The following is a 14,564-nucleotide window of genomic DNA, read 5'->3' as shown; positions in this document are numbered from 1 at the left end:
GGATGTATAGGACACTGGAACACTGTTACCTGATAGAGTATGATACTATAGGATGTATAGGACACTGGAACACTGTTACCTGATAGATTATGATACTAGGATGTATAGGACACTGGAACACTGTTACCTGATAGATTATGATACTATAGGATGTATAGGACACTGGAACACTGTTACCTGATAGATTATGATACTAGGATGTATAGGACACTGGAACACTGTTACCTGATAGATTATGATACTATAGGATGTATAGGACACTGGAACACTGTTACCTGATAGATTATGATACTAGGATGTATAGGACACTGGAACACTGTTACCTGATAGATTATGATAGTGGGATGTATAGGACACTGGAACACTGTTACCTGATAGATTATGATACTAGGATGTATAGGACACTGCAACACTGTTACCTGATAGATTATGATACTAGGATATATAGGACACTGGAACACTGTTACCTGATAGATTATGATACTGGGATGTATAAATGGTGCATGGTAAATGGTGCATTTATATAGCGCTTTTAATCCAAAGCGCTTTACATAGATTGTGCATTACATTCACCCATTCACACACACATTCATACACCGGTGGCGGAGGAAGCCATGCAAGGCACCAACCTACTCACCGGAGGCAATTAGGGGTTCAGAGTCTTGCCCAAGGACCCTTCGACATTAACTCAGGGGGAGCCCGGATTCGAACTGGGAACCCTTCGGGATTTATACCCTTCGTGCTCTAATACCAGTTTCTCTACCCCTGAGCTATGCCGCCCCATGTATAGGACACTGCAACACTGTTACCTGATAGATTATGATAGTGGGATGTATAGGACACTGGAACACTGTTACCTGATAGATTATGATACTGGGATGTATAGGACACTGGAACACTGTTACCTGAACCTGATAGATTATGATACTAGGATGTATAGGACACTGGAACACTGTTATCTGATAGATTATGGATTGCTTTATATTCATCACTGAGAAGAAAGGAATATTTTGAAATACTAGGTTATCTATCCCACATGGGGATTGGTTCACATATATTATCCAGACTGCCTCTTCATCCAATGGTAAGACTTGTAGGCTACTAAAAGCTCACAATTCCTCGCAACCTGAAACAAGCAAAGGTTTTATAGTCATCTAAAGCTTTGATTGATTGATTGATTGAAGGCTTTATTAGAAGTTTGCATAGGAAAATGTACAGATTCATGACGGTACAATTCACTGGTACAAGGTCTACTAAAAGGAGATCCATGAAAAGACTAAGCTTATTTCAACAGGAAACCATTTAAGTATCTCATATAACATTGAATGACAGACAAATAGAACACAGTACTATGCAGTAGATATGTAAAGAAAAAGGGGGGAAAAAAAAGAAAAGAAAACAGTACATCTAAACAAACAGTAAGTATATACAAGGAATATACAGTAAATCTAAACAAACAGTAAGTATATACAAGGAATATACAAGTATACAAGTATATACAAGGAAGGGGCAGGGAGGGTAGGGTTGGGCTAGGTTTTTTACCAGTTGCGAACGGCTGCTGCCTGTAAGTGGTTTTTCAGGGCAATTTTAAAGGATGCTAGTGATCCACACTCCTTTATGGCCTTCGGTAAGGCATTCCACATTTTTGTGGTATAGCAGAAGAACGAGTTCGACCCTTTCTTTGAGTTGACTCTGGGTTGAACGTGATCTGTGGCACTGCCTCTGGTGTTGTAATTATGGACATCCTTAACGTTAATAAAGTATTTTGACAGGTACTTGGGTATCATAGTGGTGTAGTGTATCTTGTACACCAGGCCCATTGCAAGTTGCTGTACTCTGTCATCTACTCTGAGCCACCCCACTCTTAACTGGTGAGTAGCGGTGAGGTGAGTCTGATAGGGAAGGTTAAGCAGGACCCTAATTAGTTTATTTTGGGCTGTTTGGAGTTTAGTTTTAAGGGCCTGTGGGGCGTCACGATACCATACGTGGACTCCGTAGTCAAAGGGGGGCTGGATTATTGCACCAGCTATGGTCTTCAGTGTGTTGAAGTTGACCATTGGGGCGATCCTCTGTAGGAAACGAGTTCGTTGGTTGATTTTTTGTATTACTTTTGAAGTCATCTTTTCGCTGGAAAGATTAGCTTCAAGGATACATCCTAAGTAAGAGATTTCGTTTTTTCGTGTTATGACCTTGTCACCCACTTTGATTGTGAAGTCATCTACCTTTTTGAGGTTATGATTTGATCCAAAGAGGATGGACTCGGTTTTTCCCACAATAACACAAGACACTGGTATAGAGCCCTGTGGGACTCCGATCTACCATATAGGATTTAAGTGGTTAACTTCCATGACAGTGAACTATGTATAAATAATCTCTTATTCAATCTGCATTTACAGACTTGTTGGCTGTAAACTCAGAAAGACAGAGGTTGAAGTTGTGGCTTCAGCTCTCAGCTCTAATCCTTCCCATTTGAGAGAATTGGACCTCAGTGAAAACAACCTGAACGACTCAGGACTAGTGGAGCTGCTCTGTGAAGGACTGAAGAGTCTGCACTGTAGACTGGAGATTCTACGGTAAGATACATTTACCCAAATTATTTTGATAACTTCTGTTTCATTATGTACTGTATTATGTGAATATAATATGAATGCTGAGGTGAGAATGTATTAATAAGCTTGATATCACGCCATCAGGGTAACCCAAGCTTATGTCCCTAGATGTTAAAATGACCCCAAACTTGTTTGAAAGTGTAATTATCCCTTTAGAGCAAATTTAGAGGCTACTTCTGCATATAACGAGATATGTGCATCGAAAATAGATGATCTACAAGCTCACAGCACGTCAAGGATGCTGTGAGCTTGTAGATTGGCTATTTTCGACATGTGACCCCAAGGGGGTCCCCAAATTATTTTGGGGGTCCCCAGATGATTAGCTTAACGTACGGTACAATTTAATTACTTTACTTTTTTAAAACCCAATTGGCCAAAGAAAACATTGTGAAAATAGCCGATCTACAAGCTCTCTGCATTGTTCCAAGTGCTTGTCAGGTTGGGGGTCCCCAATTCAAATATGATTATCAATCAATCAATCTGGTGTTTCATTCTTCATTCAGACTGGCTCACTGCAACTTGTCAGAGAGATGCTGTGAACTTCTGGTCTCAGCTGTAAGCTCTAATCCCTCCCTAAGAGAGCTGGACCTGGCTCACTGCAACTTGTCCGAGAGATGCTGTGAACTTCTGGTCTCAGCTGTAAGCTCTCATCCCTCCCTAAGAGAGCTGGACCTGAGCTCCAGCATGGTGAATGTTCCAGTCCTGGAGAACTGCAAGTGAGTAGACCTGAGCTGTGTCCATGTTAGTGCACTGAATGTGCACTGTTTCCCTCATGTGTATTTAGTATAGGGCTGTCAGTAGTTCACCCCCAAAATGTTTTTTATTTTTTATTTTTTTTGCTATTGATTACTCATGCCATGGAGACACTAATATTTAGTTATTTAGTTATTTATACAATAAATGTACAATAAATGTTAATTCCGGATGGGGAACCAAATACATTCGGGTCCCCATCCGGAATCAATGGAAGTAAATTTACTAAATTCAAATTGTCTTAGAAATGCGACACAACACAAAAATATATTATTGAACTCAAGTCTCCATGGCATGAGTAATCAATAGAAAAAAAGTCATTTTGGGGGTGAACTACTCTTTTAAGACGATAATAACGAGTCAACGCACATTCCTTTTAACTGCACTTTTTTGGGACGTGCGATTAATGTTTGAACCATGGTTCACTCCAGGTGCTGAGGTAAACGTGTTGTAGTTTGATGAAACATAACATGAGGTAAACGTGTTGTTGTAGTTTGATTAAACATAACATGCCACCGAAAAAAAGATCATAGTTTATTATCTCCCAAGTAAAGCCTGTCCATAGTGTCTCCGACCACCAAACTTTTCGTCGGAAAGTTCCTACTTTCCGACGTGCAGCCAAAACGCGTCCGTTGTTGCTACCTGCTCTGCAGCATACCATGCCAACTTATGTAGAAAAATAAAAACGCCTTTATAATGGATAGACCTGTGACTGCTGGTCTTTGAGTTGTTATTGTAAACATAACCATAACCGTAAACCTAACACTAAAACAATGGATTAACAAAGCTTGACACTACATTTCCGATTTATTTTTGATTTTGATTTTTTACCATGTTTAAACATGGTTTAAAACCAGCCTAAACCTGCATCAAGCTTATTCGACACCCATTGATTAAATACCCATTGATTAAATAGCTGACAGACAGGAGGGGGGCCATAAAGGCAGGGGTCACAACTGACCCCCAGGTCCCAGGTGAAAAAAACACTAAATGGCCCACAGAGACGTGGGTCAAACCAGAGCCCTGAACAAAATAAGATTTCACCAGCAACTAAGGCAGTTAAAAACAAACTAAATTCAAAACATAATTGTATGCGGTCAGAGGGAAACAAATCCCTGGGACAAAAGTAGAGATAAAAGGAGAGTGGAGATCTCTAGAGCAGGGGTTTTCAAACTGGGGTGCCGTGACGGGGCACCCTGGGGTGCCGTGACGGGGCACCCTGGGGTGCCGTGACGGCAGTCCAGGGGTGCTGCGAGATAATTTGATAGTATTTGGACTATGGATATTTTATTTGGACACTTGAAAAAAATATTTAGTATCATTTTAAACTTGAAGTACAAAGTTATTTTCAGTCAGTTCTAACAAAAATATTTTAGGGGTCTCAACGTTTTCCTCACAACATAATCACTACAATATTGTCGCTGTCGGGCAGAAACCTCGCATCTCCCAAGTTTCAGATGTGTACGTCTTTTGGTAAAGCAAAGCCCTGCTTCATCAAACAAGACTGTCGAACAAAACTAGTGAAAACAGCCGATCTACAAGCACACAACGCCTCGCATTGGCGTTGTGTGCTTGTAGATCTGCTGTTTTCACTAGTTTAGTATATTTTATAGATGATAAATACAAAATGAACGGTTTTGGACATACAAGGTTTCCACCCGACAACGACGATATGCTATAAATATAAGGTGCTGGGAGTGAAAATTATAATTTAGGGGTGCCTCGGATTACAAAAATATTTATGGGGTGCCCTGAGACAAAAAAGTTTGTGAACCCCTGCTCTAAAGGTTAAGGTGGAGTCTGAGGAGGAGATGAGATCCAAACTGGGCAGCAGTGAGTACTGTATGTCTGGATGGGCTGCAGGACCAAGTTAATGATAGGAGAAACACTGTAGTGTCAGCAAGTGGAGACGTTGTGTTAGACAGTGAGACATTGATGCATTGTTGTTCTACTTCCTACAGAGTGAAACATGGAGGAGAAGTTTGGCTTAATCCTCAACTCATTACCAGATGTGAGTATCTGTCTGTCTGTCTGTCTGTCTGTCTGTCTGTCTGTCTGTCTGTCTGTCTGTCTGTCTGTCTGTGTCAATATCACACATTAACATTTTATACACAGTTGTATGCTTGGTTGGCTCCTCCCCAGATGCTGTTCTGAAAACTCTTCAGGAGAGCTTCCAGGGAATTCAGGTTTCTCTGCTCTTGGCCTGGTCCTTAACACCAGCAAGACTACATTTAAACACACCACCAAATAACAGGCCAATAAAACATGTTTTCTAATAAGAATGCTCACATTTGACTGAGTTGACATGTTGATGCTGGAATCCAGGATGGCAGAGATTCCATTATATGGACCAGAGGGCTTGTAGATTGGCTATATTTCCAAAAACAACCGATCTAAAGCTCACCATGCATTGTGAGCTTTTAGATCATCTATATTTGAAAATTAGACAAAAGTCGCAGATCTACAAGCTTAAAATGTGTAACATCCTGATGGGTTCTGAATTTGTAAAGTATGTTTGAAATGTACAAAAACAGATAATTTACAAGTAGGGTTGCCACACGTCCCATAAAATATGGATTCGTCCCTTATTTGAGAATTAAATGTTCATATGAAATCAATACAACAACCTGACAGCGACGGTGCATTTTAATTATTTAGAGTGAAAACAAACAAACAGGTTGTGAGCTTGTTGATCTGCAATATAAAAAAGATCGACTGATCGTGTGTGTGTGTGTGTGTGTGTGCGTGTGTGCGTGCGTGCGTGCGTGCGTGTTTAACTCCACATTAAAACAAAGCCATCGTAACTGCAGGGAAGAAAGTAGTGTTGATATTGACAGCAGATTTCATTTAATTTCAGTCATAGTGGTTTGAATAAAACTCCATTTAGTATTATCATATTTAGTCATATTTTAGTCATCTGAAATGTTTTAGTTTTGGTCTAGTTTTAGTCGACTAAATATCAAATGATTTATTTGACTAAATATTCATTGATTTAGTCGACTAAAATGTATTTTGATGGACCTTGATGATATCATAATGGATGATTTTACACTTGGCTGCATGCTGGAAATAGCAGATCTACAAGCTCACAAGGTACCACAGTGTGACGCGTTGTGAGCTTGTAGATCTGCCATTTTCATTTTTATATATATTTATTTATTTGGGTACAACAGGTTACATGTACATGCATTGATTTAGGGTTTCAATATATAATTTAGTCCCTGTGTCCCCATTTTTTTCTCTTTTTTTCCCTAGAAACACCATCTACACATAAGACAGAGCCGGACACAACATAAAACAAATGCAACAAGATATACATGCAATAAAAACAAATCCTAAAATAAATTACGCAAAACAAAACAAAGAGGTCACAGAAAAAAAGAAAGAAAGGGGTCACATCAGCTACAACAGTCCACAGACATGTCTAGTTTTCCCTCTATTGGTGTGGCAGTGAATCACTGCCACAGCCAACATAGGTTGTCAGACATGTCACTTCAGTCACTATCTGTCGGGAGGGGGGCAACCGTATCAGATGTAAGTGATCAAGTAGTGGTTTCCATATTTTGGTAAAGATATTCTCATTGCCTTTAGATCTAGCACTCATTCTTTCCATGGGTAAAATATTATATATAGATCTGCCATTTTCAGCAACATTTATTTTATTTCTACTGCATCTCTTTTTAGTCTAGTTTTTATTTGTTGACTAAATTGTCAATATATTTAGTTTTAGTTTTTAGCGAGTCGACGAACATTTAGTCATAGTTTGTTATTAATCCACGCAATTCCATACAGGATGGCGTTACGCTGTACATTTCAATAGGTTTTAGAAGTCTAAATAACAATAGACAACTTTAAGCGTATATTTGCAACAACTCTGAAATCTAACTACATCCATCTCTCAGTCCCTCCTAATTTCAACATCAGAAACCTCTGCCTATGACCCAATGCAGTGGTCCTCCTCTGTAACCTGAGATTAACTGTAGCTCGCTGCTGGATCTGACTGTTGGTTGTATTATCAGAGTAGTTATTTTGAATCTAGGATAATTAGATCCAATGAGGTGTTTTTGAATATAAACTAAACCTTCGAATCAATATCCCAACAAGTTAGGCCACACTTAGATTATAGGTTCAACACACCCTATTTAAGCAGATCTCTATGGTTATACATTTCATAATGCTGCTTATAAAAATCTGATTTTGAATGATATATTTTGCAGGTACATTTATTAAAGAAATAAAAGCTTTTACAGAAATAGAAAAAGGCAAAAGCATTCAAAGTACATTTCAATGTTCCCAATTTAGTCTAAATCATTGTTTCCATTTTTACACTATAATGATAATAATCATCATAGTAAGAAAGCAGAATAAATTCTTATTACCCTTTCAAAGGTTAGAGATGCACCAACCGGTTGATCATTTCCAATCCATACTTTCTTTTACAGAATTAAAATTGTTAATCCTGGGGGCTCTCTCTCTGTCAGATTGGTGCAAGAGGTCTTTTGGCGTGCGACCTCTCGCTGGGGTAGAGAGCCCAATGTTCCTTCTGAAGGGGACAGTATACTGTATATACACCTCTGCCAGACTTTGTCTGGATTCACTTCCCCATAAGTGTGCCCCAAGTTGCTTCTGCATTTGTTGTTTTCCATTTCAACCAAATTTCACCCATGTGTGTCTCTACATAACAGGATGCAAGTGTGTGGTAATCCGTCTGTACATTTCTCTTCACATTTAGCCTCATTTAGCCTTCAACAACCCACAAATAATATTTTGCATCCAGCATTTAAGCAGTACAAAGATGCTTATCTTCGGCTTGATCTAAAATTAAGGGAAAACAGGGTTGAAACACTGATCTAAAAGCCCAGTCTTTTAGACAAGTTTTAGTCAACAAAATCAACACTAAAAGAAAGGTTACTAATACGAGTGTGAGAGTGTGTGAGAGAGTGCGTGCGTGCATGTGTGAAAAATAGCAGATTAACAAGCTTGCGGTGCCGTGCTGCAAGCTTGTAGATCTGCTATTTTTGAAAAATCATGAATATTTGTGCAGGTCTTTGAATATTTTTGACCCGATTCCATTCCAAACCGTTCTTCTAGATTAGTGGTCCTCGAACCTTTTCATGTCACGGACCCCCAAAATTACATGGATTTGGTCGCGGACCCCCATCTCAAAATGTGTTGTTGCAGGGACCCCCGGAAGCAAAGTTGGCTTTGAAAAATACACCATTCAAAGATTTGCACAAATGTTCATGCTTTAAAAAAAATAGCAGATCTACAAGCTCACAGCACGTTATTTGGTCACTGGGTGCCAGTGTAGTGGGCGGCGACCTCCACCTGTCCGGGGACCCCACAGGGGTCCTTGGGGGCTTACCAGGGGTTCCCCCCTAAACTAGTTCACACAACATTTTATGTATTAATGCATATTGCTCTCTTTTGGCTATTCAAAAATACAGATCTACAAGCTCAGAGGGCGTCATTTGGTCATTTGGTGCCAGAGTAGTTGGCGGGGATCCCCCCCTGGTCCGCGGACCCCCAGGGGTCACAGATTGTGCACCAGGGGGTCCCCAGTAAACTGGTCACTGGGTGCCAGACTAGAGGGCGGTGACCTCCACCCGTCCGGGGACCCCACAGGGGTCCTTGGGGGCTTACCAGGGGGTCCCCAGTAAACTAGTTCACACCACATTGTATGCACTTTAACCATATCGCTCTCTATTGACTATTCAAAAATACAGATCTACAAGCCCATAGGGCATCATTAATTGGTCATTAATGATTGGTCATCATCATTTGGTCATTTGGTGCCAGAGTAGTTGGCGGGGATCCCCCCCCTGGTCCGCGGACCCCCAGGGGTCACGGATTGTGCACCAGAGGGTCCCCAGTAAACTACTTTGTGCCACATTTTATACTTTGAGCATTTTGTTCTCTATTGGCTATTCTGAAAATAGCAGATCTACAAGTTCATAGCACGTCATTTGGTCACTGGGTGCCAGAATAGTGGGCGGAAACTTCCACCCGTCCGGGGACCCCATAGGGGTCCTTGGGGGCTTACCAGGGGGTCCCCAGTAAACTAGTTCACGCCACATTTTATGTACTTTATCCATATTGCTCTGTATTGGCTATTCAAAAATACAGATCTACAAGCTCATAGGGTAATATTTGGTCATTTGGTGCCAGAGTAGTTGGCGGGGATACCCCCCTGGTCCGCGTGCACCAGGGGGTCCCCAGTAAACTAGTTTGTGCCACATTTTATACTTTAAGCATTTTCTCTGTTGGCTATTCAAAAATACAGATCTACAAACCCATAGGGCATCATTAATTGGTCATTAATGATTGGTCATCATCATTTGGTCATTTGGTGCCAGATTAGTTGGCGGGGATCCCCCCCTGGTCCGCGGACCCCCAGGGGTCACGGATTGTGCACCAGGGGGTCCCCAGTAAACTACTTTGTGCCACATTTTATACTTTGAGCATTTTGTTCTCTATTGGCTATTCTAAAAATAGCAGATCTACAAGCTCATAGGTTGTCATTTGGTCGTTTGGTGCCAGACTAGTGGGCGGCGACTTCCACCTGTCCGGGGACCCCACAGGGGTCCTTGGGGGCTTACCAGGGGGTCCCCAGTAAACTAGTTCACGCCACATTTTATGCACTTTATCCATATTGCTCTGTATTGGCTATTTAAAAATAGCAGATCTACAAGCACATCATTTGGACACTGGGTGTCACACTAGTGTGAGGACCCCCATCCGTCCGCTTCACCCACAGGGGTCAAAATAGCAGACGTACAACCTCAGGGCATGCTGCGAGTTTGTAGATCTGCTTTTTTTGAAAAATCCTGAAAAGGTGTGAATATTTTCACCCCATTCTATAAATATCTTCCAAATCAGTGCTTCTCAAACTTTTTCATGTCAAGGACCCCCAAAATGACACGTTTGGCCGCGGGCGCGGACCCCCATCTCAAAATATCTTGTTCCAGTCACAAATGTTCGCTTTTAAAAAAAAATATTCAAAGGAAAAAATACATAAAAATAAGAAATAGCAGACCTACAAGCTCGCAGCGCGGCACTCTGTGCCGCGCTGTGAGCTTGTGAGCTGTGAGCTGTGAGCTTGTGAGCTTGTAGATCTGCTATATAGTTAAAGCATAAAATAATTAATAAAGTAGTTCCATGTCTTATTTCAAGTGTGTGTGTGTGTGTGTGTGTGTGTGTGTGTGTGTGTGTGTGTGTGTGTGTGTGTGTGTGTGTGTGTGTGTGTGTGTGTGTGTGTGTTGTTGTTGCTGCGTGTCAGTCAGTGAATGGTGTATTTAATGTTTACTGTGTTGTTTTCTCATCAGATTTCCATCGTCTCACTCTGGACACAAACACAGCACACAGACTCCTCTCAGTGTCTGACAACAACAGGAAGGTGACACTGCAGGGACAGGATCAATCATATCCTGAACATCCTGACAGGTTTGATGGATGCCCTCAGGTTCTGTGTACAGAGGGTCTGACTGGACGCTGTTACTGGGAGGTAGAGTGCAGTGGAGGGGTTGAGATAGCAGTGACTTATAGAGGGATCAGCAGGAAAGGAAGTGGTGATGACTGTGTGCTTGGATACAATAACATGTCCTGGAGTCTGTACTGTCATGGTCACAGTGGTAACAGTTACAGAGTCAGACACAATAATAAGCAGACTGTCCTCCCTGTCACAGCCTCTAGGGGGGGCTCCAACAGAGTAGCAGTGTTTGTGGACAGTCTTGCTGGGACTCTGTCCTTCTACACAGTGTCATCTGACTCACTCACCCACCTGTACTCCTTCCACACCAAATTCACTGAACCTCTCTATGCTGGGTTCAGGTTATGGTCCTCCTCCTTCTCCTCCTCAGTGTGTCTGTGTGAGCAGAGATAGAGTCTCTATGTGAGGGTGACATCAGGTCGCCATGGTTACTCAACATGTTTGAGTGAGTGCAGGTTGGTTACCACGTCATGGACTCCATATTTGGGCATGAGTGACTCGTGGTGACAGCACGGTGACATCATCATGATGATGTAATCAGCAGCACAGTGACATCACACATTACAGCTCCTGTAGATTCAGTGTTTCTCTGACGTTGTCATGACAACACCCCCATGTGTTTGACCTTTGACCCCGGACCCCCATGAGACAAGGTGTTGTTAAAAATGTTACAAATGATATAAAAGAAACACAAACATTTTCCCTAAAATAGCAGATCTATACAAGCTTGCAGCGTGGCACTGAGTGCCGCGCTGCAAGCTTGTAGATCTGTTATTTTTTTGAAATCGTGAACATTTGTGCAGGTCTTTGAATGTTTTTTTTTACCAAATTCTATTCCAAACCGTTCTTTTAAATCAGTGGCCTAAAAACTTTATCATGTCAAGGACCCCCAAAATTACATGTAATTGGTCGCGGACCCCCATCTCAAAATGTGTTGTTCCAGGGACCCCCAGAAGCAAAGTTTGCTTTAAAAAATATACATTCAAAGGTTTGCACAAATGTTCATGGTTTTGGTCGTTTCGTGTCAGAATGGTGTTCGGTGACCTCCATGCGTCTGGGGACCCCACAAGGGTCATGGACTGCGTACCAGGGGGTCCCCAGTAAAAACAACATTTTAACCACTTTAAGATTATTTTTCGGGGGTGGGTGGGGTCTGGCTGGCTATTAAAGAATACAGATCTACAAGCTCACAGCGCGTCGTTTGGTCGTTTCGTGCCAGAGTGGTGTTCGGTGACCTCCATGCGTCTGGGGACCCCACAAGGGTCATGGACTGCGTACCAGGGGGTCCCCAGGAAAAGTAGTTAACATAGCATCACACTCATTTGAACCACTTTATTCATTTGTATTTTGGCTATTCAAAAACAGCAGATCTACAAGCTAAACAAAAGTTAAACTTTCTTTTAAATATACAAATGTTGTTTAGGGGTCCCTGGTACAAATATGTTCAGATGGGGGTCCCTGGTACAAATATGTTCAAATGGGGGTCCCTGGTCAAATCCATATTAATGTCAAACTCTATGGTATAAAATGAGTCATCACCACAGGGAGCTTTAGATCTTAGATTAGATCAGATAGAAGTGCACAAACCTCCACTCCACACATTTATAAATATGTATCATAAATACTGTCCATCAATGATGAAGATGTAAATATCAGTGTCATACTTGTGTCTCTTATGTTGATACAAACTCATATTTTATGTATATTTTATTTTTAATATTTGTATACAATAGACAGAGATAAACTGTATATTTGATCATGTAATTGTCACATTATCAATATTGTTTCTTGTATATAAACCTTTATACTGAACCACTTGAACCCCATATACTTTATTGACTGGGGTTCCCCAGGGTTCTGTAATTGGTCCCCTGCTTTCCCCCACCTCTACACCAGATCTCTGAAAATAGCAGATCTACAAGCCATCTAATAGCTAAGATCTACATCACAAAGCGACACATTGTGAGCAGTGTTCATTTTGATAGCAAATTATTGTGTCATATTTTAATCATACTGTTTTTCTTATTATTTGTTTTTGTCTAGTTTTAGTTGACTAAATGTCATAGCATTTTAGTTGACTAAATGTCATAGCATTTTAGTTGACTAAATGTCATAGCATTTTGACTAAATGTCATAGCATTTTAGTTGACCAGATCAAGCGTTTATTTAGTCGACTAAAATGAAAATGAAAATTCTTGGAGGGCTGTGATGGCATCTTAATGCCTTATTTATACTTACTGTAGCTCTGTGCCAAAGAAATGTTGATCTACAAGCTCACAGCGTGTCTGTGACGCATTGTGAATTTGTAGATCGGCTATTTTCAGAGAGAGCAACACCCGAGTGCAACCAAACATAAAATGACTTGTCTTTTAGTTCTACTGGATCTCTTCTCCACTTGTCCCTCCCTGACATTTTAGTCTAGTTTTTATTTGTTGATGAAATGTTCAATATATTTTGTCAGAATGTTGTCAATCACTCTGGATTCAAACATCTACTGAATGTGTTGTTAATGAACTCAAATGAATCATTGTTTATTCATTGATTCATTATCAGATCATTATTTCCTCACTCATTCCATTATTTTGCTTTCATTGAATATTAATCTGACGCTGTTCTCATTGTTCACATGTTATTGTGTGTAGAAGTAATACTTGTTTAATAAATTGATCGTTGACAGTCTGTCGTTGTTCCTGTGTATTAATATTCATAGTGTTGTCATGACAACATGGCCACAGCTCATTGGTCATGTATAATAACTAGGTTGGATCTCATTGGTCATGTATAATAACTAGGGTGGATCTCAAGTGGTTTGCTGGTGCCACTTAAAATCTCCCATTCATTTTCCACATAGACTTTTTCAAAAATATTTATAACAATTATGTTAACCCTAGAACCAACTTTCTTCGTGCAGGGCCAGGTCAGCTCAACTCTATTTCAGTAAGCGGTCTGAGGGGGTTCCGGGTGCAGATTCAAAGTATAATTCAGTGAAAAGTTATAATCCGCACTCACAGTGTCAGGTTTAAGAGTCTTTTTTAATGCAGAATAGCAGCAGCAGCAGGCAAACAAACAGACGCGTTTCGGCTACGCTGTCATCAGTGTTAACTGAATATTCATAATGGAAGTGACGTATATATAGTCACGGTCTAATTACACAGTGCTAAACAATTGTATACAATAAAAAAGACAATAAGAGAGAAAGAAAAGAAAAACATTCAACATTACGAAAATTATAACAACAATTTTCTAGGAAACGCAGCAACCAGATAATAAATATTTATAAATCCAATAGGCTTCTCTCTGTAGGAGAGCCTTATCTCTGTCACCTCCTCTTTTAAGAGGGTTCCTCTAAGGCTCTCCTTCAGAGAGAAGCCTATTGGATCCATTCCCTAAATACAGAGTTCCCTAGAGGCCTGAATGAAGAACTAATGTTGAATTGTTTTTTATAAATATTTATTATCTGGTTGCTATGTTTCCTAGAGAATTGTTGTTATAATTTTCGTAATGTTGAATGTTTTTCTTTTCTTTCTCTCTTATTGTCTTTTTTATTGTATACAATTGTTTAGCACTGTGTAATTAGACCGTGACTATATATACGTCACTTCCATTATGAATATTCAGTTAACACTGATGACAGCGTAGCCGAAACGCGTCTGTTTGTTTGCCTGCTGCTGCTGCTATTCTGCATTAAAAAAGACTCTTAAACCTGACACTGT

At 40.5% G+C, this 14,564-nt stretch overlaps 1 protein-coding gene across 1 annotated transcript in view; it reads left to right on the top strand.

The window, feature by feature from the left end:
• LOC308293399 (NACHT, LRR and PYD domains-containing protein 3-like) overlaps positions 1–13,487 on the top strand; it is a 28,066-nt gene extending 14,579 nt beyond the window's left edge. Inside the window, exons 10-13 of the mRNA XM_080735891.1 lie at positions 2,397–2,573; positions 3,113–3,325; positions 5,324–5,373; positions 10,688–13,487. Coding sequence (XP_080592017.1) covers positions 2,397–2,573; positions 3,113–3,325; positions 5,324–5,373; positions 10,688–11,244 — 997 coding nt within the window. The 3' untranslated portion in view covers positions 11,245–13,487. The remainder of the gene's footprint in view (positions 1–2,396; positions 2,574–3,112; positions 3,326–5,323; positions 5,374–10,687) is intronic.
• Positions 13,488–14,564: the final 1,077 nt, after the last annotated feature.

This window comes from Nannobrachium achirus (genome assembly GCF_963921795.1).
Source record: "Nannobrachium achirus genome assembly, chromosome: 10".
NCBI classification, from domain to species: domain Eukaryota; kingdom Metazoa; phylum Chordata; class Actinopteri; order Myctophiformes; family Myctophidae; genus Nannobrachium; species Nannobrachium achirus.
The sequence above is the reverse complement of the archived record's forward strand: the minus strand, read 5'-3'. Positions and strand labels throughout refer to the sequence as shown.